Consider the following 26,885-nt stretch of genomic DNA (forward strand, 5'->3'; position numbering starts at 1 on the left):
CTTCTGTCTTCTCTACATCTCAGCCTTTTCTCTCCATCAGGGCTGGGGGAGAGGAAGTGAGGGAAGGGAAGTAGAAACTTCAGCTTCTTCAGAGGCTTCCTCACAAGAACTGTAGCTTTCCTGAGGTGCAAATTTTCTCCTTCATTTTCTTCAGCCCCTGGTGATTAGGTCACTTCTGCCCTCATAGGAAGTGGGAAAGGCCTCCAAGACAGGTCCAGAAAGGCCAGCTTTCCCTCCTGCTTGCCCTCCATGTGTTCTGGGAAACACTGGCATGCCCTTGATATCATCTTAGACTCTGGAAAACTGGCCACGACTGTTCTTGCTCCTTGAGGACTTCCTTTAACTTCTCATGTTGTCTCTTTCAATTCTTTTAGGAAGCATTGTATCCTGGGGAGAAGGTGTGCTCAATGTATCATTCCAGGAATTAAAATCCACAGGAGGAGATGGATCTGCTGGTTGAGCACATGCCTGTCTCCTGTGAATAGGAAACGAGGGCATTTTCTTGAGGAGGGTACTTCCCACATGCTGAGATACCTTTGAAGATAAAACAATGATAGGAATTAAGTCTACAGTCTTTCAATAGTCTTCCTTGACTGAAGGCATCCAGGAGAATCTATATTCAGATAGGGTCATAACTCTGGTAAGAAGAGAAAAAGAGCCTGGCTAGGTGATTTGGGCAAAGGTCCCTCCACAGGGGTTCTGCCTCCCTCACCATGGCCTTGAATGGTCCTGCATGGAGACCCCTAGACATCACATCACCATGGCCTTGAGCAGTTGAGCTTGAGGGCCCTTCCATTGCCCCTGAAAGACTTACACATGACATGTGGACTGATTAGACCCCAGAGGTGAGCTCCAGGGCTCCAAACAGAAGGGCTACAGGACACATGGAAAGCTCTTGCAGGCTCTGATTCTGTCTGGGGACTGATATGGTTCCAGGCTGTCCAATGATCTTGAGAGTCTCATATCTTTCCTCTAGGGAGACCTGCCTTTACCAGGTAGGGAGATGCCATTTCATTAAGATAACTCTCCATTCTTTTGCTTCTGCCTCCAGAATAGGGCTCCAGAATAGCTGGGATTAAAGACATGTGCCTTTATGCTAGGCACTGTGGTCTTCCATCGAAGTGAAAGTGTTTTCAGCAGTGGATTTCCAATTCCCCTACCTGGTTCTGCTGTGGTTCATCTGCCCTTGTGGTGATTTTACCCCAGAATCACTCCCCACTCATGCCCTTCACCAATGGTCTCAAGAGGTCCTGTAGTTACTAACAGCTAACTTGTCCTAATTACCACTGAGACATAAAGGAGGAGGCTTCTCTAGAGTGTGGGGGCTCACTTAAAACAATAACCTCTAGGTCCTGTCATGGACTTCAGTTGTCCTTTCTACAAACTTAATCTTGGATGGAACAGAAGTCAACTCCAAAGCTGCCTCTGTTCTGATCATATGTGAGAGAATTCCAAAACCCTAGCAATTTTTATTCTTCTCCCACCCTTCTCCTTGTACTCCAAGTTCAGGTCCATTTTCTGAGTTTTTGTCCTGGGTGTGCCTGTGGGCATCTTTCTTCTTGCCCCTTCTGGCTATAAGCGTCTTGCCACCTGCTTGGAGATTGAGACTTTGTTACCTTATCCAGTGATGAATGCCTGCCTGTTCACCTTCTGGAACTTCTACATCTGCTATTTCAGTTCCTAGTCCCAAGTAGCCCGTGCCTGTCCTGTTTGATTGATGACTACCATCAGCGTGGCTTCTAAGGGGACTCAGTTCCTTCATCCTGGCAGAAGACTGTAATTGCTCACTTGGGCTTCATGAAGGTGGGTACTACCAGAGGGGAAGCCCCCAAAGGAGCCATAAATTGAAGTTAGAGAATACTCAATTTGAGGGGAAAAAAAGCCCCACCCATGAACTATCCTTGTAATTACGCCATTAGATTTAGCACCTTCATTAAAGACAATCACTTAAAATTATTGTATCAATATCAATTTCTTAATGTTTACAATTGTGTCACATTTTATTAGAGGTTAATATTAGGAAAAGCTGAGTGAATTCTCACTATTATCTTTGTAACTTTACTGTCTCTAAAATGATTCAAAGATTTAAAACAGAGTAATACAAGAATACCAATAGAAACATTAAAGTGTTTACCTTATCAAGTACTGTGTGTGTGCGTGTGTACGTGTACACACACGCACACACACACGCCATTACTGGGGCTTGAACTCTGGGCCTAACCACTGTCCCTAAGCTTTTTTGCTCAAGGTTAACACTCTACAAACTTGAGCCAAACCTCCACTTCTAGCTTTTTGCTGGTTAATTGGAGATAAGAATCTCACTGACTTTCCTGCCCAGGCTGGGTTTGAATTGCAGTCCTCAGATCTCAGCCTCCTGAGTCATGCTAGAAAGAAATTTTGACCCTAAATTTCTCTAAGATAAATAAGAATAGGAGGTATTGAAATCTTAGCTCCTGGCACACACATTTATGATGGTAAATAGGTTCCATCTTGCATAAACTATGGGGCAAATTAGTTGCTGCTTTTTGGGTTCATTTTTGTGAAGGTCATTCTTTCAAAAATAATAATTAATGATCCTTTTTGAGGGGCTGGTCCTCGGGCTTGAACTCAAGGTTTGAGCCCTGTCTCTAAGCTTTTTTTTTTTTTTTTGCTCAAGGCTAGCACTCTACCACTTGAGCCACAGCTCTACTTCTGGCTTTTTTGGTGATTAATTGGAAAGAGAAGTCTAATGGACTTCTTCCCAGGCTGGTTTCGAACCTCAGTCTTCAGATTGCAGTCTTCTGAGTAGCGAGGATTACAGGTGTGAGCCATCAGCACTGGGAAATTATTAACCTATGGTGGGACTTGCATTTTTCAGGATATATCAGTCCACCAAAGAGATACAGCTCCCTATCTCCTGATGCTTATGTTTAATGGGGGTAGAGAGAAAACAGAAATAAATAGTGAACATCAAATAAATAGGTAACATGGATGATTGAAGGCAATATTGTCATATGGGAAAAGGAAAAGGCATCAAGATCATGTATGGGGAATGGACAGGCTTTAGTGGAGAAACACTTGAGCAAAGTTGGAGGTGAGGGAGTCAAGAATGGATTCATTGGGTGGAAATATTCCAGAAAGAAAGAAAAGCCAGTGTGGAAAGATTTGGCCCAGAGCATGCCTGAAGCATTTGAGTAGCCAGGGTGAGTGGGCGAGATACTGAAGGGGGAAAAGTAGAAGGCGAGGTCAGAAGGCCAGAATGATGGGGGGTAGTGGAGAACACTGATGATAGAGGACTTTGGTTGGCTCAGAAGAAAATGGAAGCCTGGGACCCGTGGCTCACCTCTGTAATCCTAGTTATTCAGGAGGTTGAGACTGAAAGGCCAAGTACAAAGCCAACCTGGGCACACAAATCTGAGAGACACTTATCTCCAACTAACTAGCAAAAGCTGGGAGTGAAAGCGTGGCTCAAGTGATGGTGTGCCGGCCTTGAGTGAAAAGAATACAAGCTAAGCTACTGTTGAAGCCCCAAGTTCAAGGCCCAGAATCAGCACAAAAAATAGGCAAATTAAAAAAAAAAAAAAGGAAATGGAGATCTATTGCAGAGTTTTGAGCAGCAGAGTGCCCTGATCTGACTGATGTAGAAAAAGGACCACTTTTTTTGGCGTTTTGTGAACAGACTATGGCGGGCAAGAACAGAGGCAAGGAGAGCACCTCGAGGGCCCACACAGGAATCCGAGACAGATGATGGTGGCTTCCAGGAGACAGCAGTGGGGTGGAGGAAGGCATGGCTTGGAGGGGGCTAGCTCCAGCTCGCCAGAAACAACGATCAGGTTTTGGGAGGTTTGCAAGCCAATCGTGAAACATGCCAACATGAAAACTTAAATATACTCGCAATTAAATTAATTCTATTGGAAATGAAAGTAATACTAAAAGATTCATCACTTTTTAGTCCTTTGTACTCAATTTGACACCATTAGTATTATTATTAATTAGTATCCATGTCCTTCAGGTTATTTGCATCTGAAATGTGATGTACCTAATTACTCTCAGATGGGAGGCTGCTATGCACTTCCCATTCCTTTTTCAGTGACATTAGGGGGATTGTCATTTAGAAGTAATCGGCATCATAGACACTGGCAAATGCTATTCACTAGGGTTCTTTTTTCCCCTCTCTCCCCTAGCCCCTGCTAGTACTAAGATTTGAACTCAGGGCCTCATACTTGCTCAGTGTGTTTGCTCAGCTGGCTCTCTACCACTTGAGCCATGCCTCCAGTCTAGCATTTTAGCTCTCAGCCTCCTGAGCAGCTCCATGAACAGGTGTGATCACTAGCCCTGGGCTATTTGTTCGTTGTCAGAGTGACCTAATTGTGAACATTGACCAGCCCACCCTTGGACCATTGAGGTTCCTCCTATCCAGAAGCCCTTGCTTTTATCATGTCCCTAGTTTATAGTCACACCAGGGGAAAAGCTAACAAAGAGGCTTCAAAAAGTGTCATTTCTGTGACAGCAGCATAAAGGTAACACACTTCCCTTAAGTGTCACACCACTAATATGTAGGAAGGAAGTCATGTGAAATCACCATACCTGAGACTGAATTTTTAGTGCTGGCCCTAGCTTCAGGCCCAGAGTGCTTCGAAGATGTGCCTCTGTGAGCAATGGTAAAGTTTCCCCATCGATTGCATGATCTTTAAATACCTGGTGACATACAAAAGGTGTATGTTAGATTTGTACTTTCTTTTACTCTCCCTTCCCCCCACTGGTACTGGGGCTTGAACTCACAGCTTGGGCGCTGTCTCTTAGCTATTTCCACTTAACACAGGCTCTACTATTTGAGCCACAGCACCACTTGTGACTTTTTGGTGGTTAATTGGAGATACAAAGTCTCTGGGGATTCCCTGTCTAGACTGGCTTTGTGCTATGATCCTCAAATCTCATCCTCCTGAGAAGTTAGGATTGCAGGCACGAGTCACTGGTGTATTTTTTAAAGTTCTTATTCTCTATACAGACATTTCAGTGTTGTAGGAAACATTAGGACTGCTAGAGGATGGTATAGACATTTACGAAACTTCCTATTTTTAGTGGCTCACTGTTCTGTGCCCCAGTGGCACATTTTTCATATTCTTAAACACCTTTGGAGTGAACTATAAATCTGTTTATGGGACTCAATTGTAACCTGGCCCAGTTATTATTTGAGGTCTTATTTATCCCTTATGCTCCCCTGAGCCATGATGGTATATGGTAGACACACAGTAAACATTGCTGGATAAATCAACAAGTGGAGAAATGCTCTTGAATAAAAGGATGTGGATAAAAAGCATCATGAATGCCATCTCTGCTATTGAGAGATGCAACGTCTTTACTGACTTCTATGTGGAGTGAGAAGAGGAAAGGTCACTGGAAGCCTGAGGCTCAAGCCCGTCATCCCAGCTATGTGGGAGGCGGAAATGGGGAGGACAGAGTGAATGCAATGAATGCAATGGTGCCCCATCTCGTCCCAAGGCTGGAGAGCTGCAGGTGCATAGATTCTAGGACAGATGGTAGGACCAACCACAGGTTTGTGGCGTCCAAATTTCACCTGCTGCAAGCTTTCCATATTCGCTTGGGGCTTGCTTTCCTTCTATTTTAAGTCTTCCTCACCCTCCTCCAACTTTAGATCCCACAGTGTTCTGCCTTGTTTTCAGCAGAGCAGACAGCTTCCCAATTTAAAAAAAATACAAAGGAAGAAACCAGTAGACAGAGTTCAACGTTTGAGCTATAAACCTAAAAGCAGACATAGTCTCCTATTGTGCTGATTAATGGAAGCAGAGTCACATCTGTCTGTCATCTATCTATCTAGCAATCATTTATTTATGGTTGTCACTGGGGTTCTGAGCCTCAGGGCTTTGCATTTGCTAAGTGGGTGCTTTACCACTTGAGCCATCCCCAGACCTTTTTTGGCTTTTTTTTTTCCAGGTACTATCTCATTTTTCCCCCTGTGATGGGCCTTGGATTGCAATCCTCCTACCTACTCTCTGAAGTAACTGGAATGATGGCTGTGTACTTGAATGCTCAACTTATGAGGTATTACTAACTTTCCCAGGGCTGCTTGGAACTAAGACCTCCAGCTGGGATTACAGGTGTGAGCGGAGCTGCCAGTCCTGGCTGTTGAACTCAGTCTCCTTCAGCTTGCTTGCTCACAGCTAACACTTTACCACTTGAAGTGTGGACTTTTCTGACCCGGCTGGCCTGGAACTGTGATCCTCTGGATCTCAGCCTCTTGAGTAGCTGGGTTTATAGTCATGAGCCACCATTGCACAGCTTCCCTTCTTCCTCCCCCACCCCTTTAATCTTTCCCTTTTCCCTTTTATTTTCTCTTTTATCCTTTCTTTCTTCATCTTTTTCTCTCTTTTTATTAACTTATTTAGTCCACTGGGGTTTATTGTGATATATCCATATATATACATGTTGTATCCTAACAAACTCACCCCCTCCACCATGCTCCCAGCTCTTCTTCTACTTCTTTTTGTTTCTTTATTGTCAAAGTGTGATACAGAGGGGTTACAGATTCATATGAAAGGCAATAAGTACATTTCTTGTTCTACTTGTTACCTCCTCCCTCATTTCCCCCCTTCCCCTCTCCCCCTCCCCCCCGAGTTGTGCAATTGGTTTACACCAAATGGTTTTGTAAGTACTGCTTTTTAAATGGCTTGTCTTTGCAATTTCAACAGGTTCCACTGTTCTATTCTCACCTCCCTCTCCTGCTTAAAGCAACACAGGGAAGACTTCCTGGTGGGTAGTTCTTGTTTTTGTTTTGTTTTGTTTTTTTTGTTTGCCAGTCCTGGGGCTTGAACTCAGGACCTAAGCACTGTCCCTGGCTTCCTTTTGCTCAAGTCTAGCTTTCTACCACTTGAGCAACAGCACCACTTCTGACTTTTTCTGTTTTATGTGGGCTTCGTGCATGCTACGCAAGCGCTCTACCACTAGGCCACATTCCTGGCCCATTTCCTGGTGTTTTTGCTTACCTTATTTGGCTGATGGGTTCATACTTTATTGAGTTATGTAAATGATGAATTTAGCATGTATAGAACATTTAGCATCTACCAGTATCAGGCACTCAATGCTCACACAAATTGTTTGAAAATGTGTTTTTGCCAGGCATTGGTGGTGCAAGTCTGTGCTAGTTACTTGGAAAGCTGAGTTCTGAGGATCAAAGTTCAAAACCAGCCTGGGTAGAAAAGTCCATGAAATACTTATCTCCAATTAACCAGCAAAAAGCAAGAACTGGAGCTGTGCTCAAGTGATAGAGCACCAGCCTTGAGTGAAAAAGCTAATGGACAGTGCCCAGGCCCTGAAGTTCAAGCCCTAGTACCAGCACACACGCACGCACGCACACACACACACGCACAAAGAAAAAGAAAAACAAAGAAAAAGAAAAAAGATAAACTAAATACATAAATATGTAGTTTTGACATAAACTTCAAAAACTTACCAGCCATGATAATTTTTACCACATAAATGAGTATAATATTCAACCCATCTGTCTTGACAGTTCATTGAAACTTTTCAAAAGTATCAGTCTAGCAGATGGAATTATATGTATGTTTATTTTCATACACATTATTACAGCATAAATGTAGAATTTAAAAATAGTTGAGGCTGGCTCACTAGTAGATCACTTGCTTAGTGTGTGCAAGGACCTGGGTTCCATCCTCAGGACCATAAAAGTAAAATAAATGCATTCAAATAATAAAACAGTGGGCTTCCTATTTTTCAGACCGAGTGGCTTCCTGTCCCTTTGAGTAATGAAGCATATCCTTCCTTCCTTCCCTCCCTTTGCTAGTCCTGGGTCTTGAACTCAGGGCCTGGGTGCTGTCCCTCAGCTTCTGTTGCTTGAGGATAGCATTCTACCATTTGAGCCATGGCTCTACTTCTGGCTTTTTCTGTGATTAACTGGAGGAGATAAGAGTCTCATGGACTTTTCTGTCCAGGCTGGCTTCAAACCATGATCCTCAGACCTCAGCCTCCTGAGTAGCTAGGATTACAGGTATGAGCCACTGGCACCCAGCTGAAATATATATTTCATTTAGGATAGATATCCTCAAAGTTCTGATGCACACTATGTACTTCAAAAAACTTTGCTACATGCATGAAAAAGAATGCAGCAGGCTTTTCCATTCTTTGTGCATGCTGACCCTCCTTCTAATTAGTAGAATGCTTACTTCTCAGTGGTCTTGATTGGACACAAACTAAGGCCTTACACTGATTTTCCCAGCTGGGACTGCCCCTAACACTGGCCACATGACCCACATCCACCAGTCAAAGGTCCCTCTGTGGAAAGAGGGTTACAATGACATAAAAGGAGGGGAAATGAGCAAGGAATCCTCTCTGGGGTCAATGTGTCAGTTTAACAAAACTCATTATGCAGGGCCTATCTTCCAAGCTGTTCTCATGTTATGAGAATACTTAAATATTATGTCACCTGGGCATAGTCTGAACAACCTGGAAGGTTGCTAATGAAGTTGTGTACGTCGTCCACGGTCCATGTCTGAATATCTTCATCCAAAGACAGGTTTTCTCCCGATGTAGTCAGTGTATGTGCTCCTTTAGAACAAAAGGCAATCACATTGTTGTACAAAATTTCCCAGAAAAGGAGGAAGCTTAGAACACAGGCTTTTTTTAGTTATGTGAATTTCCACAGAGTGATCTGTTGTATATGTGGTTTTGTTTTTTTTTTTAATTTTCTGCAGGTACTCTGGCTTGGACTCAGGGCCTAGGTTCTGTCCTTCAGCTATTTTGCTCAAGGCTGGAGCTCTATCACTTGATCCACAGCCCCACTTCTAGCTTTGTGCTGGTCAATGAGAGATAAGAGTCTCAGACTGTTCTGCCCAGATGTGAGCATCAATCTTCAGATCTCAGCCTCCCAAGTGGCTAGGGTTATAGGGCTCCAAAAAAACAACAAACAAAAGTATGCAAGAACACAAGGCCCTCAGTTCAAATCCCAGTACCAGCACAAGAGAAACAAATTAAATATTTTTTCCTAGAGGACTTTAGTGCTACTTTTGGTAGCAGCATGTTAACAATTTTCAATGAGACAGAACGACAGCAGTAATGGCTCTAAAAGCTAAGAGTCTTGCTTAACTGCCTACTTTTCTACCTTTAGATATAAAGAAAATATCTATATACTTTTGTCCAAAAAAAAAAAACAAAAACAAAACAACCCCACAACCCTGAGTGGGTTTTTTTGGTTAAAAAATTAAGAGTAAATTCAATTAATTTTTTCATAAAAGTTCTGGTAGTTCCCATATACTTCCTTATACTCACCTCAGACCTTTTTTGAGAGATCTCTACACACAGCAGACATATTTAAATAGCAACTAATCACTAGCATGGCTTATTACAAGTGAACTAAGGAAGTGACTTCAAGAACGGGTTATTTTAAGCAGGGTTAAGAAAACAAGGGGTGAAGAAAAAGAGGGATGGTGGTTATAGTTTCACAATTGTATAAGGAGGGAAGAATTTGACGACCTGCCACTCGTGAAGTTGGCCTTTAACCTCTAAACACTCACCTGGTAGAGACAGGTGAGAAATGGGAGCACAAATCCCATCCTTTTCAGTGTAGGCTTCCAACCCCTGCTCCGAAGGCTTGTTTTCCCCCCCATCCATAGCCTTCGTGTGTAGAAGCATAGTGGGGCCTCCCCAGGGTTTTCCGAGACCCGGCTGATCGACTCCACAGTGGCAGTCCCCAGCTGTGGTTGGCTTTCCATTGGTTTCACCTGACTTCTCATCGGGGAATAGTTCGGTTTCTGGCTCTTTTTCATACTCCTCTTGTTCAGAGGGAATTGCATGTGTCTGGACCAGGATATTTTCTTCTGCTTGGCTTTTGGAGTTTTCTGTATGGCTGCCTAGAGGTTTTGGATGCCCTGCACCTCTTCTGAGCTGACACTTCTGCTCCCAGCTCTCTATAAAGTGAGGTCTGGTTGCCACTAGCATGGGGTTTCTTCTCATGGCACTTCTGTGAAAATGCAGGTCCCTGGCAGGAAGCATGGTCCTGCCATGGTAGGGGGCTGGGCCGCTGGGCCCATAGAGGCATGGCGCCCCGAGGCCAGCTAGTCGCTTGGGATTAACTTTTTCCATTCTCCTTTGCTGGTAAATAGCATACATTTCCATTTCATCCCTAAAAACAAAGCAATATGCTTTATACTATCTTAAGAATACCATTAGAGGTATAGTTTTCATTTTAGCCATTAGAGGTAGAATTAAATAGAATTTCAAACCATTAAACATGATAACCTTAGTATAATAGAGATTAGAAGGAAAGCTTTTCCTGCGTCCTCATACTGTTTCACTGAAGTTGTTTTGTGGAAACAGGAAGCTCCCACCACACCAATGGGCAGCTGGCTTTGGGGGAGGCTCAGGAGTGGAAAGGTGTGGCTGAGTGCCATCGCAGAAATCCCACAGCAATAAGAACAGAGTTCCCTCACATACCTGGCGCAGACGTACTAGGGGGCCTGGCAACGAGGCACAGGGTAGTTTCTTGCCAGACATGAATTCTCAAAGAAACTAAGGCATCAGGAAGAGCTTCTTTTCCACCCTTCAGTATACTCTTAGTGGGCCCTAAGAGGCGATTAATCAATGACAGTCTACATGATAATAAATTGTCAGAGGAAAGTGGGAAAGGGAGACTTACTGGTTTTTGCTTATTGGTTCCCACTATGACCCCTTAGTGTTCAGTGAACATGATCTTCTCTCTCCATGAAGCCATACCCTCGTCACTATTGCTTTGCTTTTCTTTCTCTTTCCAGCTACAAGGGAAGGCCACTGTTGAGCAGATGTGATGTTGTCTGGGATTGGCTGATATGGTCTCATGTGGGGCTGGCAAACTTGGATCCTATCTTTGGACAGAGCTAAAGTTATTTATGTAAGCTAATAGCATGCTTAGCTGCACTTTGTGGTTTTCTAATCTTGCTTTTATGGTTTACCTACCTGTAAACATTTTTGCATGTTTTCTTTTTGGAACCTGTGAATATACTTTTAATAATCAATCAGGGTATGTATGTATATGTATGTGAATGCTTTGGTATGTCATATATTTGTTTATTTTATGTAATATAATTACATATACATAAATGTATATTATACATATAACATTACATATGGAATATAAGAAAATATATTCACACACATATATACCACACACACAGAAAACTAAGTAAGACAATATCATTAAGTTACCTGGCAATAGGATGCCTTTGAATGATTTCATTTCTTCTGGTCACTGCCTTTATAGAATCAGGTGGTAAAATGCTCCAACCTTAAACAAAAAAACCACCATCTCATCCCACAAACAAATTGAAATCATGCATTTGAAAATCATAAAATTATTTAAAACATTCTGCAACACAGCAACAACCCACAGCAGAGCACAGTGTTGGAAATGATATCAAGTTATTGATGCTCAGGATTTTAGATTGACTTGGGAAGAAGCATGATAAATGCTAGATAACTTATGCTTTCGCACGCATGTGCGTGTGTGTGTGCGCGCGCATGCATGCGCACATACAGGGGCTTGAACTCAGGGCTATGTGCTCTCACTTTCAGCTGTTGAGCTATTTCTCTGCTTAATTGAAAATCAGGTTTCATGGATTTGTCGGTCTAGGCTGGCTGTGAACAATAATGCTCAGATCTCAGCCTCCTGAGTAGCTAAGATTACAGATGTAATCCATTGGTACTAGCTAAACTTGATTCTTTTCTTGGATTGTTGGCCCTATGATTGGTGACATTTCCCTGCTATACTTTAAAATAAAAAAATAGCTCTGTATCTCTGTTATGTCTTTCTTCTGTCCTATGTAGTTGTTGTATTTATGGAAATACAACAAAGTACAAAGTAGTATTCTGATACATGTATACAATGGGGCATGATTAAATCAAGCTAATTGACCTATCTGACATCTCCTATTTATCCTTATCTTGTACTGAGAACATTTGAAATCTACCTTCTTGACAATGTGCAAGTGCATAGTACATCATTACAAGCTATATGCATCTGTTACATAATAGATCGTGCTACATGACCTTATTTCTCCTATCTGAAGTATTTTACCCAGTATCCTGATCTTTTGCTTTTGAAGTAAAAATCACTGCTTCTTTTGTCCAAAAATTAGTTGCCTTTTTAAATAGAATGTTACTTGATGTATAGAAAATTGGTGCAATAAAGACTTAAGTAGATAAAGTTACACTAAGTTCTCTGTGGACTTTTCAGTATATCTCCAGCAAAACACATTTTCCAGGGTAGTTTACCAATGGAGTTAGGCAGAAATTATATCCTTTTGTTCATGGCAGCCTTCCAAAATACCCTGAACAGTAGTAGGCTGTATTTGTGTGTGTGTGTGTGTGTGTGTGTGTGCACGCATGCGCACGCGACAGTCCTAGGGCTTGAACTCAGGACCGGGCGCTGTCCTTGAGTGTTTTTGGCTCAAGGCTAGTGCTCTACTGCTTGAGCCACAGCTCTACTTTCAGCTTTTCTTCCTTCCTTCCTTTCTGCCTGCCCATGCCCCTCCCCCTCTGTCTGTCTGTCTGTTTGTCTGTCTGTCTGTGTTGTGTTTAGTTGGAGATAAGAGTCTCACAGGCTTCCCTGCCCTCAGGCTTTCCTCACAGGCTGGCTTTGAACTGAGATCCTCAAGTCAGCCTCATGAGTAGCTAGGATTACAGTATAAGCTACTGCAGCCTTGCGAGGCTCTTTTTTTTTCTTCACTATTTTATTTTTGTTTGCTTGTTTTAAAATAAGGTCTTGTTGTAGAGTCTGACTAGTCTCAAATGCTCCATGTACTCAAGTGTGGCCTTGAACTCAAACCCTCTAAGCTGTGCTGGGATTACTGGTGTAAGCCATGCTGGCTTCAAGGCTCTACTTTTCGCTGGTATTTTCGTGCTGTATTGATTGACCCTGCCTTTGGATCTGTATCTTGATATTTTTCAAATTATCCATGGTGAAGGACCATCTTTAAATATTTTTTTTCCTTTTATACTCCCAACCCACCAGGGAGCAATATTTTATTTCAAAAATGCAACAGAAAAATTTCTAGGAAATTGAAATTAAAATGGACAAAACAAGCACAACCTCACATTATTAGAATTGACAGACATAAAATAACACCATCAAACTACTGAAACATTTCTAATCCTTTACTCTTATTTGCACTAATACCTCACAGGGCAATCTAAGTTTCCAGACTATAAGAGTGATGAGCGTATAAACTATACTTAACCTGTACAGCTTTGTGCAGTGACAATTTTACATATGCAAATTATTCTTCCCCACAAGAGGATAAATGACTTTGAACAAATTTTATTTCATTTTGTTGGTGGTGGTAGTCATGGGGCTAGAACATGGGACACTGTCTGTGAACTCTTTTTGCTCAAGGCTAGTGCTCTATCACTTTGAGCCACAGCCCCACTTCTGGTTTTTGACTTAATTAGAGATAAGAGTGGCACAGGGACTTTTCTACCTGGCTGGCTTTGAACCGTGATCCTCTGATCTCAGACTCCTGAGTGGATTACAGATGTGAGCCGTCAGCACCCAGCAAAACCTTATTTCTTATACTCACTTTGCACCATATGAGTAGAGCTCATTAATTTACTAGTAATAGCCAGACCCTGGTGGCTCATGCCTGTGATCCTAGCTGCTCAGGACACTTAAGTAGTCTCCTTTGGCCCTTCCCTGCTCCATGAGTTGAGTCTAGTTTCAGATGTGGCCTGTGCTGGGGTGCTCACTGTCATAGATAGAGCCAAGTGGAAGTCCAAGTCTACTACTGAGCTACAGCCCAACCCAGTCCAGGCTGTACTAACTGCCTAACCCACTGTTGTGAGATTGTACAACTCTGCATTTACTCCTGAGTACATTGATGCTTCAAGGAGATACGCAACTCACACTTAATCACAAGGTGATGGCACCATGATATGAACCCGAGTGGCCACTGCAGAAATGAAAAGCCTAAAGCTCTCCATTGAGCACTAAAATCCTCTTTACAGGACAGCAGATTAAACATCAAATGATCATACCTGAGTAGACACAACTGGACAACAGATGTGGCATATTTGCATTTGGTAGAACAGAAGAGCTGAATTGAGAAGGAACACAAAATTGCCTTGGGTCAGGTGAAGCTATGGTAGAAGACAAGACATCTCTAGATGGAAGGGAAAAAAAAGATATAAAATAGGTAAATTGAGGTCAGAGTTGTACAGAAGTTCCATTGCTAAGGCAGTAAGATTATTTTTGTATGTGCCAGTACTGAGACTTGAACTCAGGGCCTGGGCACTGTCCCTTAGCTGCTTTCCTCAGGGCTGGTGCTCTACCATGTGAACCACAGCTCCACTTCCTGGCTTTTTGCTAGCTAACTGGGGACAAGAATCTCATGGACTTTTTTGCCTGGGCTGGCTTCAAATTGCAATGATCAGATCTCAGCCTTCTGAGTAACTAGGATTACAGGCGTGACTGACCAGTGACCATGTAAACAGTAAGATTTCCTATTGTCATGTAGGATTCTATTATTTCTTTCTAAATGGAAGTACAAATATCTGCAGTCTATATTGGCTTCAGTGGAAATACGGTGAGAAGTATCAGGAGGAAGGTCTATAGGAAGGCCCAGTTAACAACAACAAGAAGTCAGAAAACAGGAAGGGAAAATGTTAAGGATGTCTCAGAAAAAAAATCAATCAAATCAAAAGCACTTTCTGATTTCTTATAATCAACGTTCTCTTCTTCACAAATTCTGTTCTTATTTAATGGACATAGTTTTCTATCAAGGATCCATGATTGACTATCTGGGCACATAATTCATTTATCTGACAAAATTTCAATGGTCTTCATTGACTCCAACTTTATTGTTCACCCTCCATGGACAAGAATAAGCAGTGAGTCTTATTTCCCTTTCAGAATGTCAAAAAAAACAAACTTCAGGGCTCAAGTGGTAGAGCCTTGCCTACCAACTGCAAGTTCTAAGTTAACCCAGTACCAGTAAAAACAAAACCAACCAAAAAGAATCAAAATACTCTAAAGAAGGGCAGATAGAGAAAAGTTAGAGCGTGTAGACAAAATACTTAGGATTTCATTGTTACTGGGAAAAAAATGGTTTGATCACTAGAAATCAAGGATACCCAAATGTTATAGATTTAATTATTTCCCCTTAAAATCATGTTAAATCTTTAACTTCCAATATGTCTTTATTTGGAGACAAGACATTTTCTTTAAGAAAGCAGTGAAGGTTAAATGAGATCATAAGGGTAGTGTCCCAGACTTACAGGACTGAAGCTAGGCACAAGTGGCTCACTCCTGTAATCTGAGGATCGAGGTGTGAAACCAGCCCGGGCAGGAAAAGCCATTAGACTTATCTCCAATTAACCACCAAAAAGGTAGAAGTGGATCTGTGGCTAAAGTGGTAGAGCACTAATCTGCCTTGAGTGAAACAGCTAAGGGACAGTGCTCACGACTCGAGTTCAATCCTCAGTACAGGCACAAAAGAAGAGGAGAAAGAGGAGGAGCAAAAGAAAGAGGAGAGGGGGCTGAGGGAGAAGAGAAGGAAGAGGAGGAAAAGAAAGAAGAGGAAGAAGAAGAGAAAGAAGGTAGAGGAGGAGGAGAAAGAGGAGGAGGGCTCCAGAGGTCTCTCTGCCCTTGCACTTAGAGGAAGTGCCACGTGAGAAACAGTGGGATGTGTGATTGCCAGCCAGGAAACCACACACTTTGTCTTGGATTTCCAGCCTCCAGAAATGGAGAGTCCAAGTCCAATTATGTAAGCTACTTGGTCTTTGGTGCTTTATTATGGATGCTCTCTACGTGAATAAAACACCAGTGTTTGCACTTGACAACTCTGTTGTCTTCTGAGTGCTTGCTGGTTGTTGGCCCAGTGAGTCAGACAAACAAATTCAAGGGAAATGAGTAGCAGCAGTTCTAAAGGTAAAGGGAACAGTGTCTGGCACTATGGCACTGCATTTCACTGAGACAGGCCATAAAACAACGCTGGGGTCAGTGTCATGAAGACTCAATTTCTAGATCGTCATTTCAACCAGATTCTAAGCAATCATAGTGGAGAGAAATACCTGTCCACAGTGGGAAGTCCAAATGGTGAGGGAACAAGCGGCGTCTGCGGTGACCCTGATGCTGTCAAGAAAGGGTTTACAGCCATCTCCAGACTTGCCATTAGTATCTCTTGCCTCTGATGGAGTTCTAGAAAAATCCAGGCAGGTACAGTAATAAATAACTCTACTTTGTGTAAGATATTTGAGTTCTTCTAGAGCACAGTGAAAATCCTTCTCATTACAGTAACACTTGAGAAGACTAGCTACTATATAGTGTTTGTTTCTGCTTTTTCTAGTATTGTTTTGTGCTGGTACTGGAGTTTGAACCTTCAGGGCCTGGGTATTGCCTCTTAGCTATTTCACTCAAGGCTTGCTCTCTATCACTTGAGCCACATTTCCAGCTTTTTGGTGGTTAATTGGAGATTAGAGTCTTACAGACTTTACTGCCTAGGCTGCAAACTGTGGTCCTCAGATCTCAGTCTCCTGAGTAGCTAGGATTACAGGCACAAGTCACCAGTGCCTGGTTTATACCAAGCTTTTAAATACATGCACACACACACACACACACACACACACACACACACATACACACACACACACACTCATTGGAAGCACCCAGCTGTAACTGTAGAACTCTGTGTTTTATAAATGTGCCCTTGGTATCATATCACACTAAGAAAACAAACAATTAAAAAAAACTAATAAAATTAAACCAGCTCTGAAAGAATCCAGGTGTACCCACTTCCTTTCTTATAACTTATTTTGATTCTTATAGTTCTGGAGTTACAAAGGCATAAATTCTCCCCTATAGCCTTGGAAAAATATTCCTATATAGTTGATAAGATTGAAACAGAAAATGGAGAGGGAAAATCTTCATGGCTAAAAAACATATCTAGGGTGAATACAGGCAGACGGCATGAGACTATTTAAGTAGAACACGTGATCAAATTATATCCTAGTTTACATAAACACAGTGTCTGGCATGAACATTTTATCTTCAGAACTGAGTGATCAGAAAAAAGGGACAATTGTTAAAGGACAATATTTGCCTTATATTTTCTTGTTAATAATTAATATCCTTTGAACAATTTCAACTAATATACATACAGCAGTCAAGCCATTTAGCTTCTCCTTCATTCATAATTGTTACCTTAAAAAAAACCTGAGGGTGGGATGTAGCTCAGTGGCAAAGTGCTTACCTAGTAAGCACAGTGTCCTGGGTTTGACCCCAGCACCAGAGCAAAAACAAAAACAAAACCACAAATAAAACAAAAACAAGGAAAGGCAGCTTAAAAAGAGAAAACCAGAGCAGCAGTATTGGTTGGAGGCATGGCCAATGCAGGTCCAGCCAATGAGCAAAAGCAGATACCATTCTTGAGTCTCAAGTCTGGCACAAAAACAAACAAAAACCTGAGATAACTCCAACCACATATGAAAAAAGGCAATCCAGAAGGAAATGTTTTACTTTACACAGTTATAATTTTTCTGTTGTTTCTTTTTTGTTGTCGTGACACAATAGTATTTAAATATTTAGCCATTTCTTTCAATTCTTTTTCAGATCTAAACTTACTAATTCAAACCAATGGGTCACCATAGCTGACTCTGACTTTGATGCCTCCTTTACTTTTGTGAAGTTCTTGAGTGTGTGTGTGTGTGTGTGTGTGTGTGTGTGTGTGTGTGTGTGTGTGTTAATGGGGCTTGAACTCAGGGCCTGAGCGCTGTCCTTTAGCTTTTATGATGCTCTACCACTTCAGCCACACTTCCATTTTCTGCTCTTTGGTGGTTAGTTAGAAATAAGAGCCTCGCAAACTTCCTGCTGGGCTGGCTCTGAACTGTGATCCTCAGACCTCAGCTTCCTGAGTAGCTAGGGTTACAGGTGTGAGCCACCAGAGAATGATGTTCTTTTTGTTCATTTACTCCACTGAATATATGCAAGATAGATGTCATTTCCTGTCCGGTAGTAGCCCATAGAGAGATTAGACACAGCTCAACCAGGAGTGGAATAAAAATTTCTGCCAGGTATGGACAAGCTGCAGTGAGAATACCAAGGAGGAAGGCAGTCTGGGTCACATATAAATAAGCTTGGGGTTTTAGTGGGACTACTGCCCTTCAGCTTTAGATTTGGAATGTTCCACATGATATTTGGTGCACAGTTAGTCACCTTTCTTCTAGACCAGGGCCCAACAGAACAACATGGGCTCCATTTTGAAAAACTACGGATCCCCAATTAGAGGGTCTCTAGCAGATATATGAAATGGTTGGTGAGTAAGATGTGAAGTTACAGAATGCTATGAGAACCAGGGTTGCTCTAGGCACCAGTGGCTCCCTCCTGAAATCTTTGATACTCAGGAGGCTGAGTGCTGAGGATCATGGTTTTAAGCCTTAGACTCATCTTTAACCAGGAAAAAAGCTAGAAGTAGAGATGGGGCTCAAATGGTAGAGTGCCAACTTTGAGTGAATAAGCTAAGCAAGAGTGAGAGGCTTTGAGTTCAAGACCCAGTCCCACCAAGAAAAAGAAAAGAATGAGAAGGAAAGAAAAAATAGAATAGTTCTTATCTGCAAGTGTTCTTACCACAAAGCAAGAAATGAAGGCACAGCGTGGCAATGAAACTTTGAAAGGCATGGGGCATCTCTGCCATGCTGTGGATATATTCACCAACCTGTATGTATTAAATACGTGTAGTTTTTTCATATCAATTAATCCTTAATCAACCTATTTCCCAAAATGCAGCTTTCATCTGATGAGGTATCTGAATCCAATCAGGGGCAAAGAGAAGGAAAAATAGAAGGAAGAAAGGGAGATGAGCAAGCACTGCTCAGGACTGACCACCTGTTCTTCAGCTTTCCCCTATGGAAGTGTTATGGCACACAAGCTGTCGTACTTCAGGGGTCCCAACGCAGACCTTAAGACAAGGACTTACATGCAGGCAGTGTATTTGAGAGGCAACTGGAGGATGTCAGCCACAGTGAGTGAATGGGAAAAGGAGGCCCAGAGAAAAGCCACGGAAGGGTGAGTTCCTATGTTGCTTAACACTGCAATCAACCAGGGGTTAACCCTACTGGAGAACCTGAAAGAAATCACCCTAAAAGGTGGCCCTGAATTTCAGTTGGCCATTGCTTGAGTGCATACTTCTCCATCACCTTGGCCAATACCATGTTAGATTCAGCAAGCTCCTAAGGTGTGGAAGAAAAGCTTCAGACTAAGAAGCAGAGGTGGAGAGGCCTGAGATAGGACCTGATCCACTTTACAGGTGGACTCAGAAGGGGGCAGGTGTAAGGGAAAGCAGCTACAGTGTCCAGTGCTGCAGAGATCATTCCACTAGACAACCACAAACACCTTTCTTAAGAAGCACCATGTTTGTTCAGCACAGACACTGTTTTGTGAGGCTGGGAAGGGGCATGCAAGATAGTTTTCACTATTGGTTATGATTTCAATGAAGCAAATAGGATACTCAACATGATCAAGCAAACGAGAAAGGATGCATCAGAAGCAGGTCTTAATTTGCCATCAAAATTCACCATTAACGTTACCTGCTTTGGCTGGGTGCCAGTGGCTCCCACTTGTAATCCTCACTATTCAGAAGGTTGAGATCTGAGGATTGAAGTTCAAAGCCAGCCTAGGCAGGTAAGTCCATGAGATGCTTATTTTCAATTAACCACCAAAGAACTAGAAGTGCAGCTGTGGCTCAAGTGGTAGAGTACTAGCTTTGAGTACAAAAATTCCAGGACAGTGCCCAGGCCTAGAACTGAAACAAAACAACAAGAATTTTGCCTAATTTACTATTAAAATAGTATTCCTGGCCCCACACATGCCTTTTGGAGGAACAGGGTAGGTGCTAGAGATTGAATCTAGTGCTGTGTCACTGAGCTACATTCCTAGTCTCCCCATCTGTTCTTGATCCTATGGTTCTTAAGCCTGATGTTACTTCTTTATACAATGTCAGAGAATTGAATCTAATCTATACATTTTGGTTATATTTCCAATGTGTTTTACCTAATTGCAAATGATTCTCAATATCTATGGAAATGTTTCTACATCATGGAGATCTCCAGAAAGGACAAGGAGTCATTGACACTATGATAACTCTGCTGTAAATTTTAGGGTGTTTTTGTTGTTATTGTTTGTTTATTTGGGTGCCAATACCGGAGCTTGAAGTCAGGGCCTTAATGTTGTCCCTGAGCTTCTTTTTGCTCAAGGCTAATACTCTACCACTTGAGCCATAGCTCCTGTTCTAGATTTTTTGAGTGGTTTATTGGAGATAGGAGTCTCACAGAGTTTTCTGCCCAGCCTGGCTCTGAACTGCCATCCTCAGATCTCCGCCTCCTGAGCAGCTGGGACTACAGCCATGAATCACTGGTGCTTGGCTTTGAGAGCAGTTTTACATTGACATTAAAACTGAGTGGATGGAGCAAAGTTCTCATAGACTCTCCTCTTTACACACACATACACACACACACATCAAACCTCCCCTACTACTAACATCCCTGACAAGAATATATATTATGTTTGTTAGAATCAGTGAAACTATATTGATATCATTGTCATCCAGTCTATAGTTTACAGTAGAGCTCACTCTTGCTGTAAATTCTATAGGTTTGACAAAAGTATAATGGCATAATGTAGTTTCAATGACTCATGCCTATAATCCTAGCTTCTTGGGAAGAAGAAATTAGAGGATCGAAATTTGAAGCCAGACCTTGCAGAAAGAGTTAGTCAGACCCCCACCACACCAATAGTTAGACGCAGTGGTAGATGTCTTTCCCTGAAGCTATGCAGGAGACTGAGATCAGGAGAATAGCAGTTTGGGCAAAAAGTTCACAAGAGAAAATGTTGGGTGTGGTGGAATTTTAAATAGGAGGGCGACAGTGGCAGAAATAGTGAGACCATAACTTAAAAATAACCAGAGCAAAAAGGGCTGGAGACGTGGTTCAAATGCTAGAGTGTGTACCTACAAAGTATGAAGCCCTGGCGTTCAAACCCCAGCTGTGAAAAAAATACTATAATGCCATGTGTTCACCATTGGTGCATCATACAGAATAGTTGCACTGCCCTAAACTGAATTATATTTTAAGGCAAATACAGCCAATCTCTTTTGAGACAAGTTTTTGAAATTGATTCAGATCTTTCTTTTCAGCAGTCAGGTAAATACAGCTCCGAGTCTCTGTGGCTTCGAAACCACCATTTGGAAGGTGCTAAATCATGTGAGTTTTTAAATCATAACATTCCCATTTTCAAGGTATTCCTTTCTATTGGAGACGTGGAGACAATTAGGAAGACGCGGAGGTCACACTGCTGCTTCCGGAGGAAATGTTCTTGAATGGGCAGGGATAGAAGACTAAAGTGCCTAGTAATCAGTCCCCAGGCAGGGAGTGCAAATGGTGCTTAGGTGTGCACCCCGGTGGATTTCTCTGACCCAGCTCTAATCCTGGATGTCCAGCACCTTAGGGAGATGAGGACTCTTTAATCTCTGTCTTCAGACTCTTACCCTCAGCAAAACCCTTCCCACAGCACACAGACGATTTAGCTAGTGCTAATTCTGTCTCAACTGATTAGGGCTGGGGTGGTAACACATGAAGTTCATGAACTAAAGCCCTTGCTGCCTCAGCAGGTATTTGTGAACGGTTGCCTCCTGCCCAGGAGCCAGGTGCTAATTTGATTCCCTTTAGCTCCCCTTAGCAGAAATGTAATCGTTCATTAAAACCTGTGCATCCGAGTCAACAAATCCTGGCCTTGAGCAATTGTATGTAGCTAGATTGTATGCTTGTATATATTGCACATATGATTCTGTACATTGAAGGGAATTTAATTTTGAGTAGTTACTCTATCTGGGAAGTTCTTATGATTGAGAGGTACATTACTGGAATGCAATGTTTCCTTCATTTTCAGAAAAATAAACATCAAATCTTAAAGTGAATGGTAGAAGTCAGGCACCAGTGGCTCATGCCCTGCAATCCTAGTTACTTAAGAGGCTGAGATCTGAGGATGGAGGTTTGACGCCAGCCCAGGTAGAAAAGCCCATGAGATTCTTACGTTCAATTAACCACCAAAAAGACAGAAGTGGAGGTGTAGCTCAAGTGGTAGAGTGCTAACCTTGAGCTAAAAAGCTAAAGGAGAGCTCACAGCTTGAGTTCAAGCCCCAGGACTAGCACACACAAATACACAGACACAGACACACATACACACATACTTGCTAGACATCTTTGAAGATTTTTACTTAAGACATGAAGCACCTTCAGTAGCTTCAGATACTTATTCTTTGCAAACTGTGAGTTGTGGAAAGCATATCAATGCCAAAAGGGATTCACATTTCCTTAAGCGTTTTTCAGAATAACAAAAGGAAAATTATAGTTAAAATAGGAACACCAACAGGAATGCCTAAAGGCATTGCATTCTCAAATACTTACAGGAGAAAAATTGTTCTGGCAGAGTAGAGATCATGTTAATTTTGCAGAGCTACAGTGAAAAGGACAAAACGTCTAGTTTTATATCCAGCAAGAAATAACTTTTCAAAAATAATTGGAGATCTGGGTGCAGGTGACGCACACCTGTAACCCTAGCTCCTCAGGAGGTTGAGACCTGAGGATTAGAGTTTGAAGTTAGCCTGAGCAAGAAAGTTGAAGAGACTCTTATTTCCCAATTGGCCACTCAAATGGAAGTGGCGCTGTGGCTCAAAGTGCTGGAGCACTAGCCTTGAGCGAAGAAGCTCAGGGATAGTGCCCAGGCCCTAGGACTGACAAAAAAAAGAGAGAGAAGTGTGTAACTTTTCAAAAACAATTGTAGGATGTTAGTGGCTCACACTTGTCATCCTAGCTACCCAGGACACTGAGGTCTGAGGATCACAATTCCAAGTCAACCCAGGCAGGAAAGACCATATGACTCTTATATCCAGTTAACCACCAAAAAAGGGAGACAGGGAGCTGTGGCTCAATTAGTAGAGCGCCATCCTTGAGCAAAAATTAAAAAAAATAAAAGCTTAAGTATATTGTCTGGGACCTGAGTTTAAGCCCCAGGATTGGCACACACCACACACACACACACACACACACACACACACACACACACACACACATACACACATACACACGAAGAAAATAATTATATGAATACCTAAACTACATTTATGAGCAGAAATAGTTTGTGGCAAAACTAGATGTACAAACAAAAATTGAACTATTTCTAACTGCAGATTCACATCTTTTTTTTTTTTTTTTTTTTTTTTTGCCCGTCCTGAGGCTTGGACTCAGGGCCTGAGCACTGTCCCTGGCTTCTTTATGCTCAAGGCTTGTGCTCTGCCACTTGAGCCACAGTGCTACTTCTGGCTTTTTCTATATATGTGGTGCTGAGGAATCGAACCCGGGGCTTCATGTATATGAGATGAGCACTTTACCACTAGGCCATATTCCCAGCCTTTTTTTCCCCCAGTCCTGGGGCTTGAACTCAGGGCCTGAGCACTGTCCCTGGCTTCTTTTTTTGTTTTTGTTTTTTTTTTTTTTTGGCCAGTCCTGGGCCTTGGACTCAGGGCCTGAGCACTGTCCCTGGCTTCTTCCCGCTCAAGGCTAGCACTCTGACACTTGAGCCACAGCACCGCTTCTGGCCGTTTTCTGTATATGTGGTGCTGGGGAATCGAACCTAGGGCCTCGTGTATCCGAGGCAGGCACTCTTGCCACTAGGCTATATCCCCAGCCCCCCCTGGCTTCTTTTTGCTCAAGGCTAGTACTCTACCACTTGAGCCACAGCACCACTCCTGGCCTTTTCTGTTTATGTGGTGCTGAGGAATCGAACCTAGGGCTTCATGTATTTGAGACAAGCGCTCTACCACTAGGCCATATTCCCAGCCCCAGATGCACATCTTTTCTGGAATGACTATAACAGGATTCTGAAATTAGTTCAAGTATTTATTTCAAGCAGATGAAAGTGTACACTGAAGATATTTCCAACTGAAATATACATCATGGTCATGTATGGTAAGATGAATTGCACGGCTTCATATCATCTGAGTGACTAAAGTCACCTGGAACATCTTTGTGATATCTGCAAGACTTCAGCTTATACCTCCTCATCATGGTGAGAATTCAGGCTGGGACTATGCCCGCTTTGGGCTCAGTCTAACCCAGGGCAAATGTCCCCTCTCGCTGCTCTAAACAGATTTCACCTAAATCCAGTTGAACGATTGCATAACCCACTTTGCTAAAGTCCTGGCTTCCACTGGGGTCGGGGGTGAGGGGCAGAGAGAATGTCCAAACAACTGAGCTGGAAGTTAGACTTCTACATTGTTAATATTCTCTTGAACAATGTTCACAATCCAAGCTGTGGTTTCTTGGCAGTTTTTCTCAGTTGTACCCCAACAACAGTTCTACAAACTATGTTCTGCAAAGGCCTCTTTAGCCTCCTACCCACAGTCTATTTGGTCACCATCCAAGTGGGCTTTCTACTCTGGGACTCTGTCTATCTTCCTCCCCTCCCCATCTCTGCCAAGGGTTACAGACAAGTGTAGAGTTTCTTTTTTTTCTATTGATTTGAATTAATATCACTAACAGTGTGCTTTAGAAGTCAGCTAGACTTAATTTTAGTTAAGTATTTTCCAATATATTAACAGAGTATTAATGAAAATAAGTTATCACTCCAGAGATGTATACTGTCTATAAGGGCAGTTAACACTGAAGAACTTGGCATTGACCTTGACCTTACATTAAAGGTAGTGACCTTTCACTAAAGGCAAAGCTTTGACAATTGTCTGAATGCCTTCTGGCACATACCATGTAAAGTGTTGTAAAAGACAGAGAACCATATCCGTTGCTCCCTCTTGCTTCTTCACATTTTGGAAAGCTGTTTGCCATATACACCCATGCCTCCTGCAAACTACAGGCATGCTCATAATTATTGTAATGAAAACGACAAACCTTGAGAGACAGAGGAGAACAATGGAAGGCGTGACATCGATGAAGATGCACTGTGCTCATAAACTGATGAGTTGAATTGAAACCCTTTTGTCCAACTATTTAAAGATAATAAAAGAATTTCTAAAAAGACAAACCTCTATCATCATTGGGCAAGTAGAAGTCTATTATTTCTTTTCTACTTAGATTTATCATAAATTATGGGCTTATATAGTTTGTGCAAATTTTGTTAACTTTCTTCAAAAGATTGTGAAGTAAAGTACATTCTATCCAAATTTTTGCACATAGATCAAAGTGAAATTATAGAAGTACTCATAATTAAACTGAATACAAAGTACTATAGTTAGTTTTAAAGAATGTGTTAAGAAATAACAACAAACTCATCTGACTTACGAAACTGTAACTGCTCTGTACATTACCTTTATAATAACAATTTAAATATTGAATGAAAACATAGCAACATCATTTTCTATGATTATTATTGATTGCTCCTTAGGGTTTTCTTCTGAAATACCTTGATTATACTTCTGAAGTACCCTGATATTTCATGGCTCACAGATCAATGCAATTTTATGAGTGAAGTTAACCACAGTAATCTCAGACATTAAATTAATAGTGTCTGAGACAAAGGATAAAAAGACAAGCAACTCCAAAAGTAATACTTGCAAAATCATTTGGTGTAAACCAACCGAACAACTCATGGAGAGAGAGGGAAAGGGGGAAAGGGAAGGGGGAGGAGGGAATGTGGAGGAGGTAACAAACAGTACAAGAAATGTGCCCAAGGCCTAACGTATGAAACTGTAACCTCTCTTTGACAATAAATAAGAAAAAAAATTAATAATGTCTGTAGAGCAGGGCTAGGGGCAAACATACAACCCCAGCACTGGGAAGGCAAACACAAGGAGGACTATGAGTTTCAGGCCAGCCTGGGCTACATCAAGAGATCTTGTATTGATCAAGACAAGCAAAACAAAAATGTACAATGGTAACACAATGGTTGATATTTAATCTGCTTGAAATTCATAAAGCACTTAACAAAGTGTTTAGTCTATTTTATATTAAAAAGTTATATACAATTTAGTGTTGACTTTACCTTAAACAGACTTCCTTTTATTTTCATTTTAATTAAAAAAAAACACACTTAAAACAATGAAATCTAAGGCCAGGCAAAGTTTATTTACTTGACAGGAGTGTTATATCATTTCTACTCTTGAATAACCTAAGTGATTACTTATTCACTAGCATATTGTTAACCAATAAAATTTATAAACTTAACACTTCTTAAGAGGTGAATATTCTTTATTTATATATATATATATATATATGTATATATAAAGAACATACACACACGTCAGGCGAAACCTACTCCCAGTTAGGACTAAGAAATGTACATACTTATAGATGTACATACGTGTAGATATGTATACTTACATCCTTTATAGACCAGTTTGGGTACTGCTGTTCGGAAGAGCATCAAAGACTTTCTGTCCCTTAACTCAGACACTTCTTAGGCATTGAGTAGAGAGCACAGCTGACAATTGTTTCTGAAAGTGATGTAATGAAGGTTAACTTCACCCTAAATATGGATTCAACTAAGGTGATTGGTTCTATTTCATGACACAAACTTTGCCCTCTGCTATCTCTCCAGATAGGCTAAAAGACGTTAAGCCTGAAGAAAGTGCACTGAAGGGTACATAAACCTGTCTCAGAGCTGAGCCTTTAGTGTAATCCTGCCTTAGCCTTTAAGATGCTTTGTGGGCCTTTAATGCTACTGTTCAATTTGACATGAGAGGAAAATACTCTGCGTATTAATAAGTAACATGCCTTACTTTGGTGTAACTACAATTGATTTCCTGTTTCCAGTAGGCTTTGAGTGGAAACGTTCCTCTTGCAAGTAGAAATAAAAAAGTAAATTGTTTTACCTAGAGCTGCAAAAGTTACTGCAAAATAAAATGAAC

General features: G+C 41.7%; 1 protein-coding gene across 1 annotated transcript; it reads right to left on the reverse strand.

Moving 5' to 3' along the window:
• Positions 1-157: 157 nt before the first annotated feature.
• On the reverse strand, positions 158-26,502 carry Samd7 (sterile alpha motif domain containing 7). The gene is made up of 8 exons (XM_048346016.1): positions 26,359-26,502; positions 16,051-16,177; positions 14,017-14,141; positions 11,194-11,272; positions 9,528-10,135; positions 8,441-8,562; positions 4,567-4,677; positions 158-534 (listed from the first exon to the last, which is right to left on the reverse strand). The coding sequence occupies exons 2-8, from the start codon at positions 16,149-16,151 to the stop codon at positions 340-342; spliced, it is 1,341 nt and encodes a 446-aa protein (XP_048201973.1). The 5' UTR covers positions 16,152-16,177; positions 26,359-26,502; the 3' UTR covers positions 158-339.
• Positions 26,503-26,885: the final 383 nt, after the last annotated feature.

The sequence above is a fragment of the Perognathus longimembris genome, chromosome 5 (genome assembly GCF_023159225.1).
Source record: "Perognathus longimembris pacificus isolate PPM17 chromosome 5, ASM2315922v1, whole genome shotgun sequence".
NCBI classification, from domain to species: Eukaryota; Metazoa; Chordata; class Mammalia; order Rodentia; family Heteromyidae; genus Perognathus; species Perognathus longimembris.